General features: G+C 37.0%; 2 protein-coding genes across 2 annotated transcripts in view; one reads left to right on the top strand and one right to left on the bottom strand.

Moving 5' to 3' along the window:
• LOC131851424 (zinc finger SWIM domain-containing protein 4-like) overlaps nucleotides 1-14,984 on the top strand; it is an 82,267-nt gene extending 67,283 nt beyond the window's left edge. The window contains 22 exon segments of the mRNA XM_059201922.1: nucleotides 1,433-1,560; nucleotides 2,157-2,277; nucleotides 2,759-2,849; nucleotides 3,795-3,875; nucleotides 4,259-4,546; nucleotides 5,005-5,132; nucleotides 5,589-5,666; nucleotides 6,276-6,368; nucleotides 6,930-7,096; nucleotides 7,768-7,877; nucleotides 8,377-8,626; nucleotides 9,105-9,258; nucleotides 10,125-10,266; nucleotides 10,612-10,835; nucleotides 11,155-11,312; nucleotides 11,559-11,737; nucleotides 12,003-12,118; nucleotides 12,380-12,530; nucleotides 12,962-13,183; nucleotides 13,553-13,675; nucleotides 14,169-14,355; nucleotides 14,772-14,984. Of these exon segments, the coding sequence (XP_059057905.1) occupies nucleotides 1,433-1,560; nucleotides 2,157-2,277; nucleotides 2,759-2,849; nucleotides 3,795-3,875; nucleotides 4,259-4,546; nucleotides 5,005-5,132; nucleotides 5,589-5,666; nucleotides 6,276-6,368; nucleotides 6,930-7,096; nucleotides 7,768-7,877; nucleotides 8,377-8,626; nucleotides 9,105-9,258; nucleotides 10,125-10,266; nucleotides 10,612-10,835; nucleotides 11,155-11,312; nucleotides 11,559-11,737; nucleotides 12,003-12,118; nucleotides 12,380-12,530; nucleotides 12,962-13,183; nucleotides 13,553-13,675; nucleotides 14,169-14,355; nucleotides 14,772-14,902 (3,322 nt within the window). The 3' untranslated portion in view covers nucleotides 14,903-14,984.
• A 5,797-nt stretch (nucleotides 14,985-20,781) lies between these two features.
• On the bottom strand, nucleotides 20,782-26,128 carry LOC131851477 (Bardet-Biedl syndrome 4 protein homolog). The gene is made up of 9 exons (XM_059201981.1): nucleotides 26,039-26,128; nucleotides 25,383-25,516; nucleotides 24,867-24,979; nucleotides 24,596-24,690; nucleotides 23,992-24,154; nucleotides 23,212-23,488; nucleotides 22,366-22,521; nucleotides 21,611-21,820; nucleotides 20,782-21,054 (listed from the first exon to the last, which is right to left on the bottom strand). The coding sequence occupies exons 1-9, from the start codon at nucleotides 26,049-26,051 to the stop codon at nucleotides 20,893-20,895; spliced, it is 1,323 nt and encodes a 440-aa protein (XP_059057964.1). The 5' UTR covers nucleotides 26,052-26,128; the 3' UTR covers nucleotides 20,782-20,892.
• Nucleotides 26,129-26,342: the final 214 nt, after the last annotated feature.

The following is a 26,342-nucleotide window of genomic DNA, read 5'->3' as shown; positions in this document are numbered from 1 at the left end:
CAAAGACTGAGTATCACGGGCGTCACGTGATAACGTGATGCGCGTAGCGATGTTCATGTTTACAGGCGACGATTAAAACACTCTCAGGTGCATTGCTCTGTTTCTTTGGCAATTCTAATAAATAGAAAGAAAGAAAAAACATTTATTGTCAACCATTATTACATATACACATTTGACAATTGTACACTTTACACACATATATATATAAATGTAACATAAATCTAAATGTAACATAATTTTTTGAATAAGAAATCAGTAGTCGACCCAAACCACAAATCACACTTTCTTTTCCTAAAACAACAATGAATTAAAAAGGTCACAAAGACCTTACCTATTGTCGGGCTAAAATCAGTAAAAGGACCCTTTTTTATTGTCGCAAAGGGCAACGCACCAGAATAATACCTTTGTTCTGTACGAAACTTTGTCAGCGCCATAATAGAAACGATTGTCTCATTTACTTTATGACTACCGTAAGGTTTTAACGTTTTTTTTTTGTCTAATAGAAAATATCTGTGGAACTAATTTCGTGTATTGGCTCATAGTAATACAAGAGGTATCGATATTTACATATAGTGTTTTAGCAATATCTTTACATATAGTATAACATTGAAGTCGGTTCCTTGCCATTTACATAGTATAAAAATAAAGTGGGTTCCGATATAATAATATGTTCGCTTAGATCTTTTAAACTACGCGACGGATTTTAATGCAGTTTTTAGCAATAGATAGAGTGATTCAAGAGGAAGGTTTATATATATTACTAGCTGTTCCCGCGACTTCGTCCGCGTGGAATTTAACTTTATTTTTCCAAAATAAAAGTAGCCTAAGTTACTCCATAATACAACAGCTACCTGCCAAAAAGAGTTCCGTCAAAATCTGTCCAGCCATTTCAGAGATTAGCCGGAACAAACAGACAGACAAACAAAAATTGTTATATATGCTGTAGTAAAAAACGGTTATTTCAATATTACAAACAGACACTCCAATTTTATTTATACGTATAGATGTAAAGATAAATGTAGTATGAGAATCCGGGGCGAGTAGATAGTTAGATATAAAACAATAACTTAAATAACTATGGCAGTTTGGAAATTGTCGAATCTTACTGAGCACATTAAAAAAAGCCACAACTACAAAATTCCACCGTGTCTCTCAAACCATGACGTTGGTGAAATCATCGGTCTAAATTGGTGGCAGCCATATAAAACAAAGATAAAGAACAGTGTTTTGTATTTTTTTTAATGAAGATAATATATAACCCTTGAGAATGACAAAACATTAATAAAATATTTGGCGGTTTAAGAATAAATCATTAAATACTAGCTGTGCCCGCGGAAAACTGCGTGAAATTTGTAGACTATGTATTATTCTGATGATATTATATTATTCTAATTACATAAATTAAAATAGAATCTGTCCGTTATGTTCACAGATGCAAAATCACAGGTGTAACGTGCAGTTGCGAAGCTCGGGACATATTCTGGTGTCAACATGTGGTGGCGCTGGCGCTGTACCGCATCAGGAATGCAGACTCCGTCAGGCTCAGGGTGCCTATATCAGGTGATTTTAAATATTGCATATCACTTTAAACATGGGGACTTTCAATATTGGATTCAATAATAGACTTAATGATGATAACAAGACGTGCTATGTTATTTTTTTTAATTTTTGGTACCTTTACTTATGTTACAATATCATTAAATATTTTAGACCTTTTTGATGATTTTTTGTTTTCAATGTATAGAGTTACATTTAATATATTTTGTTATATTATTATTTGGATATGAATATGATTTTTAAATTGACAAATAAAATCAAAAGTCAAAATTAGTCCTGCCAGCTAAAGATTAGCAAGCACAAACAGAAAAAAATTAAAAAAAAAACGTAAATGTCGTGTATATACAGTATTCACTATAAATATATATATTTTCATATGCATTTAGTGAAAAGCTGTTAACTAGATATTATAAACTATTAGACCAGCGCAACTCGTCCGCGCGTAGCTCGTATGATGCCTTTTTTGTCAGAATTCCTGTTCATAGGCCGCCATCTTGTGCACTCGGACTCGGACAACCGGAAGTGATAGCAAAACAGCCAGTTAAATGTTATTTATTTGTATATATAAATATTTTAATGCTAATTTGATTTAATTCCAGAAACGTTGTTGCAAATGGACAGACAACAGTTACAGAAGTTTGTGCAGTACCTCATAGCAGAGCACCATACAGAAGTATTGCCGACAGCGCAGCGTCTAGCTGACGAGGTGCTGCAGGCCAGGTGTGTATTTTTCTTATTAATGATGATAATGGACTGATGGATCATGCGCTAACGGTTTACGCTGACGGGGCACCAGTGGAGGATGATACGAAGAGCATGAGGTCAGATCAGTTAGCACACCTTGCCAAATGGCAATTTGTCATGATGGTTTGCAGGGAACTGCGTGGTGAAACTGATATGATATATTGCTATCAAATCAAATTAAAGTATCCTTACGAGTAGTAGTGTAGGTCTATTACAGACTCCTATTAATGACCTATCATAAGAGTCTGCAATATACTCATATATAGACCTACCGTCAGTTCGGAGTGCTTACGTGCTAAGGAGAATGGACAAGCTCTTATTCTTTTCAAAGGACCTTGTACATGTTTCCAAAAATATAGATTCAGTTTTAAATTCATTAGGGAAAATAGCGTGACTGTATATGCATAGCAATGGGCTTATTAAACTATATTACTAACAATCCCCTTTTCTCCTCCAGGTCTGCGATTAACAGGATCTGTGGAGCACCAGACCCCACCGCTGGCCCGCCTCCAGATGCTCATCACGCTTGGCATTTAGATGAACAGCAGGTATGAGGCTTATAAAAGTCGTTATTGTAAGATTTTAGTTATTAACTAAAGAATTTAGAATCATCTATTCAAATATTATTGAAGTTGAAGTTAATTTAAAAAAATAAATAAAACTAAAATGTAATTAGTCTACAGTGTGTTCGGTAATATTATAGAGTCTGTAGAAAGTGTATTGTTGAGCTAGTGAAATAAAAACTCGAGGATTCTTTAGAGTATTATGTTCCTTGCTCGAGTAGGTCGAGAAGAATAAAAATGTGTTTTGAGTTTTGAAGGTTATGTTTTTCAGAAGGAAACCTTCACTAGGATTTGCTATACCTAATAACATTTAATCTATAGTATAGTTTAGCCAATGTTACTTTTTTATTTTCTCGAAATAGTATATATATATAACTGTTGTTAAATAATTACGAGCGTAGAGAGAAACTGCAGTTAAAAAGATAACTATATCATTATATAGCAGTGGACGTTCGGATAAGCATAAAAGAAAACAAGTTAAGAAGGAATTGTTAGTAATGACCAGTGGACCCATTAAAAACAATCCTTTCTCCCCCATGGAATATGTTAAGAACTAAAAATAACATGAAACTGCTCTAATTCTCATTAAATTACATTTACATAATTAACTATTCTTTCCACCAGAATAGAGTTCTCAAAACGGCATTCATTCACGAGTGTGACGAATTTCGTAAACAAAACTCTTTATATATTTTCCAAATCAACCCCTAATTGTGTGAAATGAGTTCAAATAAGTGATAGGTAAAGGTTAATATTGTATTAATGACTATTTATGACCTTTCTTCGCCCACGTTACATCAAATCGGTAGATAGTAGATATCCGAACGTACGTACTACTGGTGTATAATTAGTGAGGCAATTATTAAGTCATTACAATGTATGTAGTGAGTTGTGACGGCCGTGAGATTATCTGTAAATGTTTTGTTGCAGGTCTGTGAACAAGTCCGCGCCTACTTACTACAGGGAACCTATTATAATGCGAATAAGCAACTTAATTCACTATTTTCGAAGGTAATTATTATTATTAAGAATTAATTGTTTAAATATAGAGCAATATTATATTTAAATAATGAAAATGAATGCTATAACAATCCAATTCAAATTAACCCCTCTTGTTACCGGCCCATAGGTAATCATGTTCTAAAAGCATTTCCTGGTTAAATTGCTAAAGAATTCCTTTGAGCCAGATACTATCCAGAACGGCAAAAATAAATTATAATTTAATTCCTGTACACAATCAGTTTCTCAAATACTATTACTGGCAGTCAGTCTGGTTCTTTTACCATAGAACTAGAGCCAAGAAGTCAATATTCAAGAAAGTGAGGTCCTTTCTCAAAAAAGCAAAGTGTTAAAAGTCGTGAAGATATATTAACTTGTAATTTTCATTATTTCAGGTTAGAGAAATGCTAAGAGCCCAAGACTCGAACGGCCCCAGAATGCTCATGTTAATGACAGAGCAGTTCCTATCAGACCCTCGACTCCTGTTGTGGAGGAACCAAAACACCCCCATGACAGAGAAATGCAGGCAACTATGGGAACAACTTGGTGCTCTGTGGGTCAGCATAGTGTTGGACCCTGGCAGCAATAAGAATCATAGGATGCAATGGAGGAATTTATTGGAGAAGTGGTCCGCAGTAGAAGTTTGTCCCACTGAGGATCCGGATTATAGGTCTTTTCCATTGGTAAGGTATATTTTCTTCTGTATATAATTTCTCTAACCTCATGAATCTCTAGTAACGCCAGTTTACTCGTATAAATCTTATATTTAAATTTCGTAGTCTTAGATTTAGAATACAATGTGTTAATAATAACCAAAGGTAATTCAGACAGCGCCATCTAGTTCCAAACTAAGCAAAACTTGTACTGCAAGTGCTAAATGATTGATAGAAACATATTATATGTTTTTTATAATTATAAAACTGATCATACCCATGAACATAAATATTTGTATCATACTGGAATCAAACCAGCGACCATCAGAAGTAAGGTGTCGTATTAAGCCAACAGTATTACAATATAGAAATAAAATATAGGTAAAAACGCTTACCGAATAATGGTGGGCCTAGTAGTTAGCCTGTAACAAGTCTCATGCATCCTATCGTAATATGATTTTAACCTATAATTTATACTTATATTTCAGTACGCAAGAGAAAGAGAAAGAAATGAGAGGGATCGCGACAGGGACCACAGAGACCGGGACAGAGAACGCCACCGTGACAGAGAGGAGAGAGATCGCGAGAGACTGCGGGAGAGAGAGGAGAGAGATAGGTGAGCATTGCCTATATTTATCAGGCAGTTGAATGTTATTAAATCACATGAGTAGAAAACCCTATTCTCACCTTTTCTTCCGTGAAACTGCAAGTGTTTGCTTTTTTTTTTTGGTAATTATAGGACCAAACTGTTTTCTTGTGGATATCTTTATGAGGTATATTGATTTTTAATTTTAATTTTATTTCATTGAAAAATGTTGTTTTGTAATAAATACCATATACTTATAAACGATACAACATTATAAATAATAAAACCTCATGATTTTATTAAATACTTCTATAACTATATTACTATAGTTAATGAAAGTGACAGTTGACCCAATTTTGGCTAATATTTTATTTGTAATCCATATTTTTTAATTACATTAAACTTGTACTAAAATGGAAATGAAGAAAATGTCCCCACATTTTGGTAAAAGAAATGCTCTATATTCAATATTCCATTTTGTTACAGAGAAAGACATAGAGAAAGACAAAGAAGAGAGATGCATTCCCATTCTGAAAGTTCTGACGAAGAATCTAGGCCTAATAAGTAAGTTTTAATTCTGTTATTGATTATTTATCTTTCCAACATTAGATGATGTAAAATTGCTAGGATGTTGTAATAATTATATCTCTTTACACTCCCAGAATCTTTTAAATCACCAAATAATAATAAAAATAAAAATAAAATCAGTGATGTGTATTATGAACTCTTATTCCTATTCAGTTTACGGCTTAAACTACCTGGAAACTGACTGGATTTTAAAGAGTTCATAATACGCCCCCTGAAGTAATAATGAAAAAGACAGATTTCCATTTACATACTCTGTTCTTTTTACGGTTTTATTCTTATGGACGATATTGGAATGGTGCTCCCGCTGGCGGTAACGGTCTACGCTGGCCGGGCACCAGTAGAAGATGATAAGATGATTAGGTCAGGTTATTTAGCCCATCATGGTAAATTCACCATGAATTTATCACTATGATTTCCAGAGGGAATCACATCTGGTCAACCTGACATGGTGCATATAACAATGGGGTTATTAATCCACATTACTAATAGTGCCCTTCCTCCTTCTTTTTATGGTTCTCCACCTTAACCCATGGACTAATCTTCTCCATATCAATTCCTTATTGAGAGGTTATTATTTGTTTTCAGCTATGAACGTGAATATAGGAGAGCAAGTAAGAGACTCAGGTTACACAATCAACGGTCCGCGCCGCAGAGCGCGCCGCGCACTGTGTTTCATAAGTGAGTAATTTTGATATATCTTGTACCACAGCTTCACATGGGTGGTTAGGCACAGATTATTACTTAAAACTGTTTTTGACGATTTTATACAATTGTACCTATTATGTAATCGGATTATTTTCCAACATAATCTTATTTATAAACTCTCAATATTTCGATGGATCGATCTTTTTCATTTATCACCGTGTTAATTTAAAATGATCGTATATAATGCGTACGTGAACTAGTAATTGTTGATACGAAAAAATTACGAAAAAATGCCTTCAAATTTCTAATATCTTAGATAACTTTTTTACGATCCAAGTATTGCTGAGATTTCGCATTTGTTTAATGTTGCTTCCTGTAGATAAAACATAAAATCCTTTCTCTATGACTATTAATAAATATAGTTAAGACCTCGGTGAAGAACTGTCCTTCATTATCCGATAGCGGTTTCGATTCCAGCACAATATTCATGAGTTGACAAAGACAATGATATTCATGATTCTGTTTGTATTGGTGTGGATAATTATCATTAAATAATCTGGTATATTTTAAAGTAATTTCATTATTTGTACACAGAGCATTGGACGCGGTAGACATATCTTGGGAGAATGATCACCTGAAGAATATCCTGGGCAGCGACGAGTATTCCGACCCTGAGAAGCCTTCGGAGAAGGCTGGTGCATCTGTCGCCGCTCCGCAGTCCTACCCCAAGTTCAATGATCTCGGACAACCTTTATGGCATGGTTGGTGTATTTTTTATATATAACGGAATAACATTATTTAAAAATTTGATATTTACAATTTAGCCTTTGAGATTAAAAAAATGACTATAGGTTACCGTTGATGTGAAAGAAGATTACGGGGTACGGAAGCAGATATGAGCTTTAACAAACTCATACACCTGATAGTAAGTAGCAAACGTCGCTGATATATTGAAAGGGTACATAATAAAATTAAACTATAGTCCATTCTATTACTATTTTATGAATACACTTTATCACTCATATATCGCAAAAACGGAAAAAATCGTAGCGGCAGGGTGTCCTTCACTCTGGGCAAAGCATGACAGACGGACGGCAGACTGACTCGGCTCACCAAGGACGTTCGTAGTAAGAGCAGATTCGCATACAGCGATAATATTGTTGACATCCCCGCTACAGTAAATTTCTCCGTTCAATATGTGTTCAAACTCTTCATTAAAGTAACGTTGTCATATGACAAATTGGGATCATTTTGATGATGTGACGGGTACCTCTAATAATGTAATTTTTGAATATTAAGGTGTCATGCCCCTTTACCCTGTAACTATCTATTACATCAATGTAACCTAGATATTAGACCAGAATTTAACAAGATAAAGTTAACCTGCTGATTAGGCCTTAAGTGTAGTGACTAAGTATTTGGTACTTTACAGAGCACCTGCCAGTGGTAGGGGCCCGTATAGAGGCGTTGCGGGCGACGGGCCGGGCTCCGGCTGCGCTGCGGCTGGCCGTGGCGGCAGCGAGGGCCATGAGACACCGACAGGTACGCGACTACTCATCTATAGAGAATTTGAATGGATGATAATGCAATTTCCCACCCGCCTGCGCTAATGATTTACGCTGGCGGAGCACCGATGAGGATGATAAGATGAAAGGCAGGTCAGTTAGTCGTGACAAATTCACAAGGAATTTATCACGATGGTTTCCAGGGAAGTGGAGATGTGAGAATTTGATTGGTGAATTGCTAGCAATGGGGTCATCAGTCCCTATTACCAACAATCCCCTTTCCCTCCTCTATAGAGAATTAGTAATGCTTAAACAAATTAAGCAGTCGATATTCAGTAGTATACAACTTTATAAATTGCATTTTTTTCTATTTTATTTATATCAGAATAATGAAACAAAATATTTCATACAAAAACTAATTATATAAATAATTTGTTGCAAAATATACAAGGAGTTGCTTAGTAATCATTAATATATCTGAAGCAAGTCAAAAGAAACCTAATAGTAATGAGTATCGATCGGTATTCGTTCGGTAGGAGGTGGCGCAGCACCGATGGCACGAAGCGGGCGGCGGCGAGGCTTCGGGCAGCAGCACGTGCGGGTCGGGGGCGGGGCCGGGTGCGGGGGCGGCGGGCGCGGGGGGCGGGGCGTGTGCGGGGGGCGGGTCGTGCTCGTGCGGAGAGCGCGCGCGCCTGTCGCTGGTGGTCGCGCACATGGACGCCGGCACGTGCACGCCCGCCGCCGCCACGTGCGCGCTCTCGCACTCCCAGCGCTGCATCGGCAGAGGTCTCCTCATACTTACTATTATACTACCTGACCAGTAACTTTAAGTTTGTCACATTTTGGCAGTTTTTGAAATTCTTTTCATTACTACTTCTTTGGTTTGGTTTTAGCTTTCTAGCCCATAGCCTTCCTCGATAAAATTGACTTTCATGTCTCGCCTTTGACATTAAAACAGCCTGTACATCAAAATTAATGGCAGAATTAAATAGACAAATAAATTGACATCCTAATCAACATTTTTGCTACAAATTACATTTCAAATACCTAATCAAAAATTCACGAATACTTTGTTCTTTACAAGACTTGAGTGTAGTCGCATTTTCATTTATTTCGGAAATAACTTCAAAAATTCACTCTCATAACAATACTTATAATATAAATAAAAAATATCACTACTTTTCATAACTTTGTACATTTCCATTTGAGCTGCTAAAACAGAACCGACCTCCAAATAAAACATTACTTATATTTCGTCAAACAGATAGCAGATGCTGGACGGGGTGGACGTTAGAAGCCATCTGGTGTGTGTATGAGTGCCTGGCGGATGCGTGCCTAGCGCCTGATGATCAGCGAGCTTCGCCGCGGCTCCACACCGCCTACCTGGACGAGGAGCCTAACACTGGTCTGCCACCCAGGTAATTGACCTTCTATTTTTCACTATCTATTGAAATGGAATAATGGAACCAATGTCTAATGAAAGATGGTAACAGTGCATGTAATTTTTATAACTATGGAATAATTCATACAGTTGCTCTATCAGTATAGGATCCGAGATAGGGTATCTCGTCACCAATGGAAGATGATAGATACGATACGGATGAAGTAAGGTCCGTTGACCCACGGTGTGAATTTATCAGGAATTATCAGGAATTAAAAATGATTGATTTTTAATTTATCGTTATCATTTATCAACCTATAACAGCGACAATAAAAGATCATTCGAAACGATATGATATCCGATAGGTCAAAAGGAAATAACGATGTTTTCAGATATCAATGTTTCTTGATTCGTTCGATAATTATTGTATTTCAATACAGGGATGCAGGGAAGGAGCAGGGATGTTTTGGATATGAAATTTCGGATACGGATAGGTTTCGGATACGGATATGAAATTATTTCGGATCATCCGTTAGTTTCGGATAATTTCGGTTACGGATTAGATTTTTTAAAGAATTTCAAAAGTAAAATAGAAATAGCTAATAAAATGGTTTTATTTCAACATTTGGTAGTTTTTTTAGGCTCCGCCCCTATCCGATATTACCGTAACCGTATCCGAAACAAAAGTTTGGGATTCCCCTTACAGATCGGATATCCGATAGTTTCGGTTACCGAATAACCGTATCCGAAACAAAAGTTTGGGATTCGGTTACGGTTACGAATATTTTTTTATATCGGATATCCGATAGTTTCGGTTACGGTTACGGAGCTCCCTAACATCCCTGCTATACAGATGGACAATTCCTAAACCACCGGTACATAGTGACGGTTTTGTCGTAACAGGTACCAGCATGTACCAGTGGCGGGCAGCAAAAACCCTGAAGAAACCTACCTGGCGCTCGCGCTAGAGGCCGCGCTGTTGGGCCTCGGCGTGCAGAGAATGCTACCTAGTGGCCTTTACGCACAAGAACGGTATTGTAAACAGGTTAGTGATATTATTTATTTATTTCATTTATTAAAATACCTACCTATATGGAAACATATATATTTTAAAGAGTTATGTAAACTAAACGTCCGATAATGCAGATTACATTACCGTCTCCGATAATAAACAACTTTCTTTCCGGCCGTAGATTATAAGACGAATATGAAGTCAGTTCATGTATGCCAAAGTAAGCCTAAGCGTATACTGGCGCAGCAAACGTTAGAAAGTCACAGAGATCCGTACAGGCTGATGTCATCGGGGCACGCGCTTGCGTCGTGTAAGCCTATTGTTTACCTGTTCTGCTGCCGTCGTATAGGCTTATGCTAAAAGAGTGGTTCTCGACAGGAGGAGCGTCTGATCGCGCAGCTGCAGCGCGTGGAGGGCGAGGCGGCGGGCGGCGTGTGCGCGCACGTGGCGCGCGCGCTGCTGGCGGGCGGCCCGGCCTCGTGCCTGGGCGCGCGCGTGCACCCGCGGGCGGCGCCCGCGCACACCTTCGCGCGCTTCCTCTTCCTCGCGCTGCTGCCCGCCGACCCCGACCTCGCCTACCGAGTCGGCCTGCGCGCCATGCGGTCAGTGACCAAAAAGAGTATATTAAGATTTCTTAAGATAGAGTAAGGCACACGACATCCTCTAAGCATCCATACGCTACGGTAACCGAACCGTTTACCATCAGTCATAATAACTGATGGTAAACGGTTCGGTTTTTGGTATATTTGCCATCATTGTATTACAAAAACTGACTATGTGATAAAAAATAGTGATATAATCCATAGATGAAATGTAAACAGAGTTTGCTCTACTATAAGACTAGATGACCCTGGTGTTTGTACATAATGTATGAAGTTATTTCTATACATGTTTGTACTGAGATCTCTGGTATACATGCAGGCTGCCGATGGTGGAGGAAGCTTACGCGCTTGACGGCGCGGGGTTGGCCGGTAGCGGTGCGTTAGCTGGCGGCGCTGCGGGGGTGACGGGCGCGGGCGCCTGGCACACGCTGCAGCACGCTGAGCAGCAGCAGGCAGCACTCGCCAGCGCACTACTAGGTTAGTTCACGTAGAATATCCACATGCAACTAGGGCGAACTAACGCCTAGACAACCTAACTACTTCACTCTTAAGTTGAGAATGATGCTACATTATTATTTCTCCTACGTATAATATTTGTGTGATCCAGTGCGCATTGCACAGGAGCGGCGTCAGGCAGCCCGACGCACACACTCTTAAGTCGAGAATGATGCTAGATTATAATTTCGGCTTTAAACTTATGTGATCCTGGTGCGTGTTGCGCAGGCGCCGCGCGAGGCAGTCCGGCCCGGCTGCGTGCGGCCCTGGCGGCGGCACAGCGTCACGTGCGGTCCGCCGCGCAGTTGTTCCGGCTCGCGCAGGACGCGTTACGTCACGCCGCGCCGCCCGACGCGCCGCACCACCACCGCGATCTACTCGCCGCCGCCTTCGAACTCGGCCTCCAGGTAACTACTGTACTCCTGCCTGCTGCTGTACTCCTCTTACTGCTGCTGTCCCGGCTCGCGCAGGGCGCGCTATCCCACCTCATAATCAACTTGTCGCAGTAAGCCTGCGCCTGCTTTTTGTACTCAACTTTCAGGAAGGTTTTCTTCTACCTACCTATAAGCGTGCTTAATAGACAACTTGCTTTCAGAAAACTCTTCCACTAGGTATCTACAAACATACTACTTTAGATTTGTGATTTTAAATTATAAATATTTTTGATTACAGGTCTTGCGGATGACATTGTCTTCGGTAAATTGGCGGAGGCGAGAAATGGTGCGTTGGCTGGTGACCTGTGCTACAGAACTTGGATTGGACGCACTGCTCTCTATTATGCAGAATTGGTTAGTTATTAATATGTCTGCATATAAACTATAATTTACTTTTAATACCGAATAAGGTATTCAGAGAATTGATTAGGGTATTTTTCACAATTACTTACAGAAAGAATTGCGATATTAGTCGCCTAACTATCGCATATTCCTAACGAGTATAACTAAATCTAGTCTTTTTTTGAGTAGATTAATAATAAGTTCGTTTCATAAAAAAAGAATAAGCGATCTTAAATACTTTTTCCAAACGTAAAACATTGTTTTTCTATGAAGGTACGAGCTGTTTACGCCGACGGAAGCGACGGGCCCGGTGGCAGCGGCGGCCATGTCGCATGCCACCGCTCTGCGGCTCGGCCTCACCTTCGAGCAGCAGGAGAAGCTCAGCGCCTGCGCACGCACGCTGGCTCTGCAGTGTGCCGCCAAGGTATTTAACATTATAGTCTATTCGTTAGTAACTGATATGTAGACGTCTAATAGTTTGTTTAAAGATATGTAATTCGTACGACATTATTTCTTAGAACTTTTTATTATTTTAGTTTGGGTCCAAATCGTTCCATACTCGCTGTTTTACAGGGGTCATATATATTCAATTCAGTCGGACGGTTGTCCTTTGTTACTTTCGTTATAGAAATACATACAATCCTTATTCAAATAAACTCAACAGAAGCACCTTTGAATAGTCATATTTTTTATTCTATGACTCATTCATCATAAGAAAGCAAGAAACTTATGATATGTGTATAATTGGTGCATTCCAAAGTCGCAGCTGCCAAATAGACGAACCGAACGAAAGTCGCATAGTTCAATAACGTACTGAACGGAAAAATGTGAGTTGTTACGTGTGCGGTGTCGCAGGACCCGCCGGGGTGCGCGCTGAGTGCGCTGTCGGTGTGCGAGGGCTCGGCGGGAGCGTTCGAGGCGGCCTGCGCGGCCGTCGGCGGCGCGGCGGCGCGCGGCGCGCTCGCCTCCAGCCAGCTGTTCGCAGTCGCGCGCTACATGGAGCAGCGCGGACAGCCCGCGCGCGCCATGCGCCTCGCCACGCTCGCCATGCGCAACCTGCACCTGCACTACAACCAGGTACGCTCGCCTCCAGCCAGCTGTTCGCAGTCGCGCGCTACATGGAGCAGCGCGGACAGCCCGCGCGCGCCATGCGCCTCGCCACGCTCGCCATGCGCAACCTGCACCTGCACTACAACCAGGTACGCTCGCCTTCCGTCCTTCTGCGTACATATGTACAGACGTATATAGCGGCGGATGCTGTATGTTTGGCTGTCTGGTTTCACATTTCTACTACTAAACAATTTAATTAATGTTAATGAAATTTAGCTTGAAGATAGATTTTATAACGATGATGGACATTTGCTTTCTTTTATCTCAAAAGACTACTGTCACGATAGCTAGTAATATATAGGAGCTATAAAAGTTTATCGTCTTTTTAAATTACAGGACAGCCACCCCGCGATCGCGGACATCCACTGGGCGGTGGCGCTGGCACACTCGCTGGGCCGCGCCGAGCTGCAGGCGATGCTCCCGCTTCTCGTCAAAAACGTGCAGTGTGCACCCGTGCTGGTCAGTATACAATAACTCTTATAACAACGGTATCTGATATATTGTTATCTGTGATATATGTTCTTGAATAACACAAGTTATATAAAGTCGATTCATATTAAACATCTAATAAGTTAATCGAATTTCTTCAAGTATCTATGGGTCATATTTATAAAAAAACGTTGTTCTACTGAGCACAAGGCTCTTTTATGTGACTTTTAAGTGACTTGGCATACATACGCCATATCTTACGAAATAGTGTGTATTATCGTAAATAAGCGTGACTCAACGACATATAGAAACATATATACGTTTACAAAAGTTACTTCTAATAACTGTTTAAATAATAAAGGCCAACTCCCGTTTGACGGATACGGCTGTAGTCTGTAGCACCGCTAGGGGTTCGAACCTCAGCTCAGACCGTCGTAATTTCAATTCCCGTTTGAATTGGACGGGGGATCATCGGAGGGGCAGATGTCGAGTGCGTGTGTTGAGCGTGCGGTGTGCGTTGCAGTCGGACGTGCTGCGGCGGTGCTGCGTGGCGGCGGCGGGGTGCTCGCGCGCGCGGCCGGCGCCCCCGCGCCCGCCCACGCCGCTGCGGCCGCTGCTGGAGGCCGCGCTGCGGGCCTACGCCTCCACCACGCACGCGCGACTCGCGCACATCTCGCCCAGGCACTACGCAGACTTCGTAGAATTCCTCGGTACGTACACCAGCGCCGACCAATTATAATAATAATATCCCTGAACAATTCACACAACAGACAACACCCCGACCGATATAACAATCATAAGTAATACAAATGTTTATAAGGTGGTTTTTTTCGAACTATTCTAATGCTGTTGGTCGCAGCTGGCCTACAGCTTCACTGAACGATACTGAATAGAAAACGAGTGCAGATTGCACTTCTAAACTGCGGGTACGGTTGCATGTGTCTTAAAATATGTGTGTAATGATTCGTAGTGACAGTGATGGGATTGTATGATAACTATAAATGCGAAAGTCTGTCTACTTCTTTGTAACCTTAATGAAATAAATTTTTATATTTATATGCTATCTCTTATCACACAAAATGGATGAAGTGGATGAACAGTTATTTACTTTAAAATGTTTGTACAGGCAAAGCGCGTGACACGTTTGCACTCGCCCACGACGGACCTCACCAGTTCGCGGCGCTGCTGCAGGAGATCAAACTCAAGTACAAGGGCAAGAAGAAACTCATGTTCCTGGTCAAGGAGCGCTTCGGCTGAATGCCTGTTCGTCCACCGACATTATTATTCCAATGCAATATGTCCAATAAAAAAGTTAAGTTTGACTTTCGAATTTGGCACCTGTCACTTGAAGTTTGACATTCAAAATGACATTTGGTTATGTCAGTTAGAACGTTATTTAAAACAAATGTTCTTTTTTTGAAAAACTTTTTTTGTGTAAATTTAGTGCAATCGTTTCTTTTAAATTTTTACTTGTTTTTTGTTGACACAGTGCAATAGAAAACCGTGTATATATTTTTCGTAATCACAATGTGACAATATGTTATGTAAAAAGAACATGTCCCAAAATATTAGACCATTGCGGTCATTGAGGTATTATATTAGAGATGACGCTATAATTAAGCTATACCCAGTACGAAATAATGTGAGCGTTTGAGAAATATAATGAAACAGACACTAACATTTAATTATTTACGTATCTAAATACTCAGCTCGCCATCATTTCATGAAAATAACAAATTTGTCTATAAAAATACATGATTGCAATAAAGAGTGTCAGATGAATGACGGTGTGCAGTGTGGCTATATCACTGCAATTGATTGGGTCTATAATACGACGTCTCTCTAGTACTTTAGTACAGAATACAGCAATGGTTGCGGACTGCGGTAGACGATTACCTCATGTAATGGTACTAGTGTACATTCGCGTACCAAACCAGTCTATTCTAAAGTATTATTTAATTTAATTACTATAGCTAACTCGTGAACGTCATGTAATTTGTAAGTAATATTATAATGATCTCAATGATTCCATTTGTGTAAATAGTTATAGGGTTATGTAAATATATGGCAATGTAAGATTAGTACTGAGAATTATAGTTGTTATAAGTAGTCCTCCTGCGTTTTGTGAGCGCAATGTACTTTTATATAATCTGTAAATTGCTGATTTATTCGGTATTTAGCCGTTGCGAACACAAAACGCAGAGCGTTGGTAGGTGAATAGTGCGCCATTCTTATAGCGTCCAATAGCAATGGATAATCATTATGAAAATGACACAACACCAAAGAAATATATAGTAAGTCCAAGTGTGAGATAAGCAATGCCATCATTGTTTCAGTATTCTCGAGTATTCGATACATATAGTTATATGTTTCTACACCTTTTTCTTTTTTACACTTTTATACCGATTTCGTATTTTGTTGTCTTCATCCAATGTTATATATTATATAAAACTATGTTATTCATGTTCATAATATCACATGTTTAAAAATCATTAATAACTAAAAAATTACTATTATTATAAAATCGCCTTTTACTTATTACAATTAAAGTCGATTTTCGTTGAGTTTATTATCTAGCATGATATACAATGTATTAAACGGAAAAGGTATATATAATAACCCCTAAACCCAGTGATGCGAAGATCTCAATTATGCGCCATCTTGCCACATTTGCGCGGGAAGTTATGGCGCGATTTTTGCAGTCAATATATTCGCTATTTACTTGATAAAGCTACATGCTCAGTTGAAAAACAAAAGGTTTCGGAATACAACGTATTCTAAAATACTATATTACACACTTTGAAACTCAAATAAATATATACCCTGTCCGTTTGTATTTCTAACACCACAGAGTATATATTTCACTTTATTTGCATTTATTTTTTATTTTTCTAAATACACCTTTCAGCCAGTTATTTTAGTTATTTTTTTACCATCATAATTTCTGTAGGTATAAAATTTATCAAGAAGTGCATTTATAAAGATAGAAAAATAATATTTAAATATAGTGGACGAAGATTGGACAGTGTTCAGAGGTTAAGGCGGAATAAAGGCATAGTGTGTAAGTTTATTGAAGGACTTTTGTACTTTTTGTGGTGTGAAAGAGGGTTGGGCAAAGTACTAATAATATAAATATAATCAGCTCATAAAATAACAATACAATATTATAAAATCCATCTTAAAACGAACTTTAGGACCCAGTGGTGGATGCAGTGGAATGTGCGTTCAAAACACGGATACAAGATCAGTAAAAGTAAATTCTCTATATGAATTTCATTTAAACAATCTCAATATTTTAAATTTTGGTATTAGTAATTCAGTATAAATATGATATCCGTGTTATTTGCTATTTAAGTATGTTGGCGATAGGTTTTAAAGGGAATTAATTAATTAAAGGGAATTAGCAAGTAAACTTACCTAAAATAATAATGTGTGCCAAATAAAATTACACCAGCAATCACATAAAAAAATATATATGACACAAAATGCACCGTATCACTGGGTCATTAAGTAATAAAACACTATACAAATTTGAGAAAATATTTTGCCAACCCTGTGATGTGTCAAATCAGCAAAGGAATGTAAGAATAATGAAGTGTTATCACAAAATTAATAACTCGACATTAGTTTATGTTAATAGAATGTAAATATAAAGCGAATTGTTTAGTTAGAGCGCTGAGATACATCTTATAGAGACTTCCAGTATCTTCCCAATCAGTGATTCATTTAGATTTATAATAAAAGTCAAGATATACAACTTGATATACGGAAAGGACGTTTTCTATGTTGGTTTTGTAACACATATGTACATAATTTATGTTAAACACGATTTACGCCGAAAATCGTTGCTACGCACCTAAGCGACAGCATTTTATCTTGAACACAATAAAAGCAAAAATAAAGTATCTACACATTAAGTTAAGGTTCATATTTGCATGGAACTTATACTAACTACTCTATCAACTTGGACGATTTTGAAATACGTCATTTCTCACATCAAATGGTGAACGTTATATTTTCTATAGAGATACTTTAATATTCTTTACCAGTACATAAAATGCACTGCCAGTCGACCCAGTGCTCATTCGGCGTAAATCTTACTCTATATTGAAAACGAACAGACATGAATTGTTGCAAAACCAACAATAAATATCATAACGATAAATATCAAAAGTTCTCACAAATAAGTGATCAATAAATTTCATAGCATGTAGGTACTTCACAGGTAGAGCTGAGACGAATAATATGACCTTAATAAACCTTATGTATTTTTTATTTAACAAAAAAAACTTCTGGTTGATTCTTAAATATATTATTTATTTAGTAGTATTGGTTTGTAAATTGAATAATATTTGAAAGAACAGCTATACTGGTTATAATAGTAATGAATAGAAATAAACATTTTAGATACATAAACTCGAATACACACTATTTGTCGAATCGTAGCGTCTTTTCCGTAATATTCAAAATTGAGATATATTAATGTATTCTCTGTAATGTATACTCGGCTTTTAAATAATTGCATAAAATTATGAATCAGCTTGCCTTAAACAATAGATCTTTACATGAAATACCTACAATATAGCCTAAAATAAAACAAAATCGGCACTGTACCTACAGCGAGGTTATGTGCAGACTGAATTATTTTACTTAAACATAAAATCGAAAGAATTTTATATAAAATTACATTTTCTACAATGTAAACTCATTTAGTCTGAACATAGTCTAGGTAATAATGAAACGTGTACAATTATTTTATAATATAATTACTGATTTGTGTAATGCAAATAAATTTAATATAGAGCAATAATTTTGTAGCCTTGAGCCGGTCTGTTGTGAAACTGTATTTTGGGAGGACTTTAGAGTGTTGTTTGTTTTTATTTTTGATATATTTATTGAGCTGTAGATGATTATTGTAAAATTTAAGTTACAACTAAATACTGTGGATGACCATAGATTACTGTAGAGATATCTAATAATTTTAAAAACAAAATACAGTCTATGAAACTCGCTGATTTTACTTTCTCCTCTCTACAGGTGAAAGAATTGTTTAAATCAATTCAGAATATTTTGAGCTTATAATAGTTACTTATATTAAAAAGTAGGAAATAACTTTATATTTATAATGAGAATCTACAGCCGTTATTATTTGTAATTATTTATTTTAAATGACTTGCCAAGTTGTAACTCCAAGCAAATAAATATTTGACCTCAAGTGCCTTTAGGCAAGTCCATATTAGCCAGACCGGCTTTGCCATTGTTTTCGTTGATTTTTCTTTTATTCACTATTAATATTCCGATCAGTGTCAAACAATCATTTTGTGTAATCATTGTGTTGAACGTATAACGTGGACACCCTTCAGTGCTGGTATTAAGATGGTGATAATTTCAATATAAATAATTGAAAAATATTCATGTTCTTTTTATTCAATCCCTCAAACATAGACACTGTACAATAGCTGATAAAATAATAAGCAAGCTAATAAAATAATAATCGGCCTCGGTGGCATAGCGGTTTAGGACATCGCTTTACATTAGCCGCGGGTTCGATTCCTCGCAGAGCACAAACATTTGTACTCATGAATATGATTGAATCGATGTTAATGTTTTCTGTGTATATTATATATTAAAAAAAATATCTATTGCTTAACATGTATTTTCCCTATTCGTTTCATTGTATGAAATTAGAGCAGAAGAAATATGACATCTTAGACCCCTGGAATGCCAAAATGGTAGCATGAGTGGTATCACGGGTGTTACATGATAACGTGATATCCGTAGTGCTGTTCATGTATACAGGTCACGATTATCATTTACAAAAAGGGGTGGCGGGGGCGGTTCATTTTCATTCATTAAAACAATAGGTAAGTATAATTGAAATATATTCTATAGTTACATTTATGAATTATGGACTTTATTATCATTTATTTTTATTCTGACACGGACATAGTTTCTGTGTTTCAATGTTTTTATCTACTTTTGCCCGCTCAATTTGTTTCACTTTTCCGTTACCTTCCTGACTATTCTGTATCGCATTAAAATTTTCCTCTACATTGACATGTTCTTCGTTTGTACCCTTAAGGGTACCACGTAATTTCACTTCATTAGTTTCTTCATTATTTTCTCTAACTTCTTCCTCTTCTTGGAGCTCGTCGTATCCGAGTACTAGAGGAGGCAAGACTATTAAACTTGCCGTTCGATTCTTGCCTTCTATCTACGACATTAGTTATTTTGTTAATAATTTTATTATTTATTGCACTATTAAAATGTGTACAGTAAGCCATATAGCAAAGTTGTTCACAAATACCAAATGGCTTTAAGTATTTAAAGTATCCGTCACTATATGCATGCCTCGTGACCATATGTAAATTTCATTCGTCATATTTCTCTATTTTGTTTGTTTGTGTTTCTTTTCGTCATTTTTCTTTATTTTGGCAAGAGACTACTAAGCCTAACAAACAGAAAATGAACGGGTAAAATTTTGGAATTACTCGAAATTAGTGATCATGGGTATTAAAATTTAATGTTATTATGGGAAATAAAAGACGCAAGAGTTTTATAAATCATATGATTAGGGTGAACTAATCGACATGTTAGCATGTGCTTCAATCTAGTGGATAAGGTAGTAGCAGTAATAGTAAGGTTTGTTTAAATAAAAATTACTATTTATATATTTAAATTATTTATGTAGGTACTTACCACTGCCGCACACAGCGTTATAAAAATCACATGCAATAAAAACATGATTGCATTACATTCATCGAAGCCGTTAAATAATAAATAACATTCGTACTTTATTGCTTGCTCAATAACAATAGATAAACAGAAAAATATACATTTGCTGTATTTTTATATTTCTAATATTTCTATATATTTCTAATAAATACATAATTATTTATTACTAGCTGACCGCGTAACTTCTTCTGAATCACTTATTTGACATTACATATTAATTTATTTCGCACAATTTACATATCTTTTTAAATTATAGCCTATATGGTTTTGCTATGTTATAAGCTATATTACTGTAAAGTTTCATCAAAATCCGTCAGTAGATTTTGCATGAAAGAAAACATCTATTCGTCTATTCATTCATATGTATATAATTTAATTATTATAACATCAACTAGGTGAAGTCGTTGTTAATGATGGAATAATGATTTGTGGAAATATAGCCATTGGTTACATCCCATATTATGGTTACATTTCCCCTTCCCTCATACTTGGCCCAAGGTGTAGTACTACATCTAAACCTCGTCCGGTGCTAAGCGTTCTTCATCTGCAGTAGTTGAATCGTTTGTGGTCCCGACTGGCAAAGTTGCGTCCGCATCTGGTACGTCTGGTAATCGCGATAGCTCGACGCCAGCATCCCGTAACATTGCCAATAATGATGCCAGACAACTTGCCAACTGGAAACAATAGCAATACCCCGAAAGGTAGAGTAAACTTTACCAAAGGTAGACTAAAAAGACCTCTTTGTAAGCACTTAAGTCTAACCAAGTTACATGAGCCCCCAAGCCACCTTTTTAATAAGCTGTATTTATGTTGTGGTGCGGTTAGACAGTGAAATTACAGAAAAGTGATGTCTGAGACCTCGAATGGCAATGCATGATAATTCGATGTCCGTAGTGCAGTTCATGTCTGCAGGCGATGATTATCGTTTACCATCAGGTAGGCGGTCTTGTTGTTTGAGCTGGCTTTGAGATCATTATGACGTATTACTATTTAAACTTATTGACTCCGAAAGTCGTGAGTTCGAATTTTGGTGTTCTGGCCGATACCAAAAATATTTCAATAAATTAAATTTGTAGTCCAAACACTTTTTTAGCAGATAGAGCTTAATTATACTCCGTCTGGATTTTGTTTGTAATGGATAAATTCAAATTAACCGATTTTATTAACTCTATCACATATAAATAATAAATCGTATAGATACTTTTATAAAAATATACCGATGTACTTTACCTGACTATCAACTTTCTCTTCTCTATTTATCAACTCCGCTGAAACTGCAGCCTCCTCTACAGCTTCAAGCAGTCTACCAGCCCGCGCGTGCCGTCCAGCTAGGTTTAACCTGATTAGGGGATCTTCGGGGGCCAACGCCATCGCTCTGGCATACGCTGCATCAGCTCGACTGTCTCCGAGACGTTCCAGAGCCACACCTATAAGGAGCACCTGTTGTAACAAGTCTAATCATTGTTAAATGCTTTATGAAAACAACAAGATGACTATTGGTTAAAAAAAACAATCTTTTTCTATGCAATACATAAATAGCTGTGCCCGCGACTTCATCTGCGTATTATAGGGACCTTGACCAAAAATCAAGAAAATTATTCTTCCTCCTAGCTTTATACAAATGTCGATTTTCTTAGGGGTAAAATTTTCACAAACTTTGAATGTTATATTTATTTATAATTAATAGACAGCCTAAAACATAAGTTTCAAGCTTCAAATTTTAAAAATGACAATACTGCCATACAACCTCATCACCCCTTTCAACCCCTTACAACCCTTTAATAGCATTATAAAGTATTCGTCTTTAGTTACTTAGTATTAGTCTATGTCTTTTCTCAGGGTCTAGACTATCTGTATACCAAATTTCATTTAAATTGGTCCAGTAGTTTTAGTCTGAAGCCAGACAGCTGGAGTTACTTTTGCGTTTATATTAATAAGGATAAGAAAGATTATGCGTGCCAACAGAAGTGTTCTTCAGAACTGACCGTATATGGTTGAGTAGGTTGTAAAGCGGCTGCCGTCGCTAGTCTACAGAATGCTGATGTAGGTCTTTTACACATCAGCAGAGTCAAGCCGAGGTCATGAGCGGCTCTAGCACTAAGTGGAGCCGCCCAGACTGCTCGCTGCAGACATGTCAGAGCCTGAAATCCGAAAAGACTAACTCAATTTGTGCTTTTAATGTCTTGATCTAGAGATAATTCGTTATAATAATGCGAAAAGCAAAAAATTGCGAGGACAGAATAGTATGAAATTTTGCACACATAGTTTATATACAGCGGGAATCAAGAATAGTATTTTTTTTAATTACGATTAAAATACATTAAATCCATATTTTTTTTTTAATTATACGTAATAAAAAGCTCATTAAATATGTACACACACTACCATGTATATAGCACGCTTTTTTAAAAAAAATTGTGAGGATGGATGGTAGTTTGTTTCTGTTTTACGCAAAAACAACTGAACAGATTTAATTTTAATTTACTACACACTATAGTTCATACACTAAATTTACTAAAATATTGAGACTGTAAGAGAATACCTTCAGGTATTGAGTCTGCCATGTATACAATTTTGTGTAGAAAAGGATAAATAAATTTACATACTTTTTATATGAATTCACTAGCAGCGCCGTGGGATATCACATCAAAAACAATTTATTCATGGAAGACATTTTAATCACTTAGGAACGCCAAATTTTTTAATTAATATTTTTTTCCTACCGTCCATTTTAGTATACAGATTTAATAGAGAAGAAATGGCAAGAAACTTAACTGAATTTCTGTTTTTTTAAGCCAATTTATTATATATAGTTAATTATCTATACTCACAGCGATATATTTCTTTTTCGCCATCAATGCTAGTCCCAAATTGGTGTGTGCGGCCACACAGGTAGGATGTGCTGTTAGAGCCGCTTTCAACCTCGCCAGGGCTGCATCCAGATCTTTATGCTGCAGCAGCATAGCCGCTAATGCGAGAGCTGCAGCGTGCTGTGTTGGTTCCTGAGCTAATGCTGCACCGAGGAGTTGAAAGGCACGTCGCGGGTCACCAAGTCGGAGACGAAGAGCTCCCGCTGCAGCCAGAGTGTCCGCACCACAGGCGTGTGTTCTAAATTTAAATAATTGCAGAGAATACGTGTTAGGTAATACATGTTTGCATACAGTTTATTGTTTTAGCGCACTGCCTTTTTTTGGTCGTGAGTTCGATCCAGGCTCTCTATAAACATGGATATATGTTTGTAATTTTGTATTAATATTGGTCTGGGTGTTTCTTTGCGTAAAAAGATATTTAATTTTAAGTTGTGCAACAGTTGTATGGCATGCATAGTACAAGCTTTGCTTAGTCACGGACTAGATGTTATTTATTTAGGGCTATATAACAACAGTTTATATAAACTATATTAGACCCACATTTCTCTTTAGTATTTATCTAAGCCCAAAACTTTGCAGACTTTGCATACTAGTGAAAATATAGCACAGTTTTGTTTAAACGAAAATTTTATCCTTTTCTTATACTAAGTTCCCAAACCATTCTATTACAAATATATAATTTGCGCAAAAGTTCTTTATACACATTTTATGGCTCACGGATTTCAATGTTGTAGGACTCACGATAATGCATGGTCGTAAGCGTTCAGTGCTCCTTGTTTATCATCACAAGAGAGTAGAAGCTTGGCAAGCAGCGCGCCGGCTCTCTCACCGCCGCCCGCCTGAACACCAGCTCTCGCCCACTCCACACCGCGTTCAGAATCTCCAAGATTCCATGCGCATTCCGCTGTGGAGTATCATTGGATAAAAGAACATCAATTATTTAATAGTCAAACTTTGTTTTATGAAAAACCAGACGAGAATCAGGTTTATAGCAGAGATCATATTAAGTTAGGCCGTTGTTTTTATTAATATTCAGTTTTATTAAGGTTCGATTCCTAATACGGGACAAAGATTTGTATTTCTGTTGTATATCTGGCACTACTCATTGGTCCGCCGCCAGTGAAGGTACCTATATTTTTAGTAGTCACATATTTCATCATTGTCATAATTTTTTTTTTTTATTGGAATGGCAATCAAGTGCTATGAAGAGAGCCACAGACGCCATCATGACGTCACGTGTTGCCATTGCGGATGACTAAGACGTTATGCTCTCGTATACTGTCATTTCAGTTACAGGTATATTTATAATATACATATATATACCATATCATATAGGTGTACATACCTAAAGCACAGTAGGTGTCTGGATCAGGGTGTTTTGTCAATTTATCAGCTTCTAAATACGCTTCAAGGGAAAGTTGGAACCGCCCCTGACGAAATCTATGGAAGTACAGCATAAAGTAGAGACATTTTTTATTGATTTATTTTTTTATTCTCTTAGTTCTTCTCAAACAACTGAAATGGACGGTAGGGGAAAAATATTCATACTTACATAAGTGATTAAAATGTCCTGCGTAAATAACTGATTTTTTTATTTATATTAGAAACCAACTTACAAACATTTTCCGACTTCCTTCAATGGTTCAGGCTCATGAGGTTGCAGTCTAATGCAGCTATGGAATCTCTCCAGAGCTTCTTGGTACCGTCCAGCATCCGCTAACACCAAACCCTATTGTAACATCTTAATTAACTTGGCTGTTATTGTAGATACAAAGTTTAAATTATATTTATTAAGGATGATTCCTTTAAAATTATTCCCATAGTCTAAGAAAAACTATTCTTAAACTGAGAATATTTTATTCTCAGAGTTTAAATTAATTTTTCAGGGTTTATTCTCTGACTCTGAGAATTATTTATTGTCAGAATCTGAGGATAACTTTTCTATCAAAAATAGAATCATTTATTCTTTGGTTTAGGTTTGAAGGGTGCACCCTTATACATGTATTTGTATAACTGTATGCGTGTGTGTGTATTAGAGATAGGTCACGATGAAGTCATTATAATGTTCCAAAAAGAAAATTACTCTATGCCTAAATTAGGATTTAAAACAATTTATACCAATTCCCACCTACCTTAATAAAGTGTGCATATCTATGTGTATTCTGACACTGCTTTTGCAGTTCATCAGCTATCTCCATGCACATTGCGTGTTCGCCCCTTACATACCTAGCATGCAGGAGCCAGTTGCGAGATGCTCCACGAAATTCTAAAAGATAAATTAGATCTGATAGATACGAAGATAGGTAGATACTTAGTCTTTTTGTATACATGAATATTGAATGGTGCAATGGTTTATGCTATATTAAGGATTTTTTATAACATTTATATTCCTATGATCACTTCCGGGTATCGGAACATCGGATTAACAAATGTATATGATCTTCATCCCAAATTAAAAAAAAAATACTGGCACGGCGAAGAAGGTTGGCAATGATGGTGACAATTACTAACTACATATGTATGTCAGTCGACCTCACCAAGTGCAAACTCATCGTTAGTTCTTAATGAATTTGTCACGATGGGCTAACTGACTTGACTTCATTTTCATCTTATCATCCTCCACTAGTGCCCCTCCATCGTATACCTCTAGCGTAAGAGGTTGTACCATTCCATTATCATTCAATACAAACAAGTGAGGTAGTTATGCCAAATCATAAGTCCGTAGCTTAGTAAATACGCAATGAATCATTTAGACAAACAAACATTTTATTTTATAATAAGTACCAACCAGTTTCCAACATTTTATCTGTATATATTGGATCTTACGTATACAATTCTATATGTTTTTTTTTAGATTGTTTTGTTTTGTTTCACTAATGCTATGGTAACAAGTACATTACATTCTTTGTAACTATAGTGGAATAGATACATACAAAATTAATTATTGAAATATACCTATATATATATAAGTAAATAATTTTATTAACATCGATATTGCAGTTGTTAGTCATTTCTGCAATAAAATGGGTTTTTTTATTTGTAATATATACATCTAAAATGTTTAAGAATGGCAACATTTCTATATAGTCATA

The sequence above is a fragment of the Achroia grisella genome, unplaced genomic scaffold (genome assembly GCF_030625045.1).
Source record: "Achroia grisella isolate CSIRO2021 unplaced genomic scaffold, CSIRO_AGI_Agris_v1 utg783, whole genome shotgun sequence".
In the NCBI taxonomy this organism is placed as follows: Eukaryota; Metazoa; Arthropoda; class Insecta; order Lepidoptera; family Pyralidae; genus Achroia; species Achroia grisella.
Note: the sequence above shows the minus strand (reverse complement) of the source record. Positions and strands in the feature narration are given on the sequence as shown.

What these genes read in the sequence shown, in the direction of transcription:
- LOC131851477 (XM_059201981.1), bottom strand. An exon ending in AGACACCTACTGTGCTTTAG is followed by an intron (nt 24,155 to 24,595) that starts GTATGTACACCT and finishes GATACTCCACAG; the next exon opens with CGGAATGCGCATGGAATCTT. An exon ending in AAGAGAAAGTTGATAGTCAG is followed by an intron (nt 21,055 to 21,610) that starts GTAAAGTACATC and finishes TATTGTTTCCAG; the next exon opens with TTGGCAAGTTGTCTGGCATC.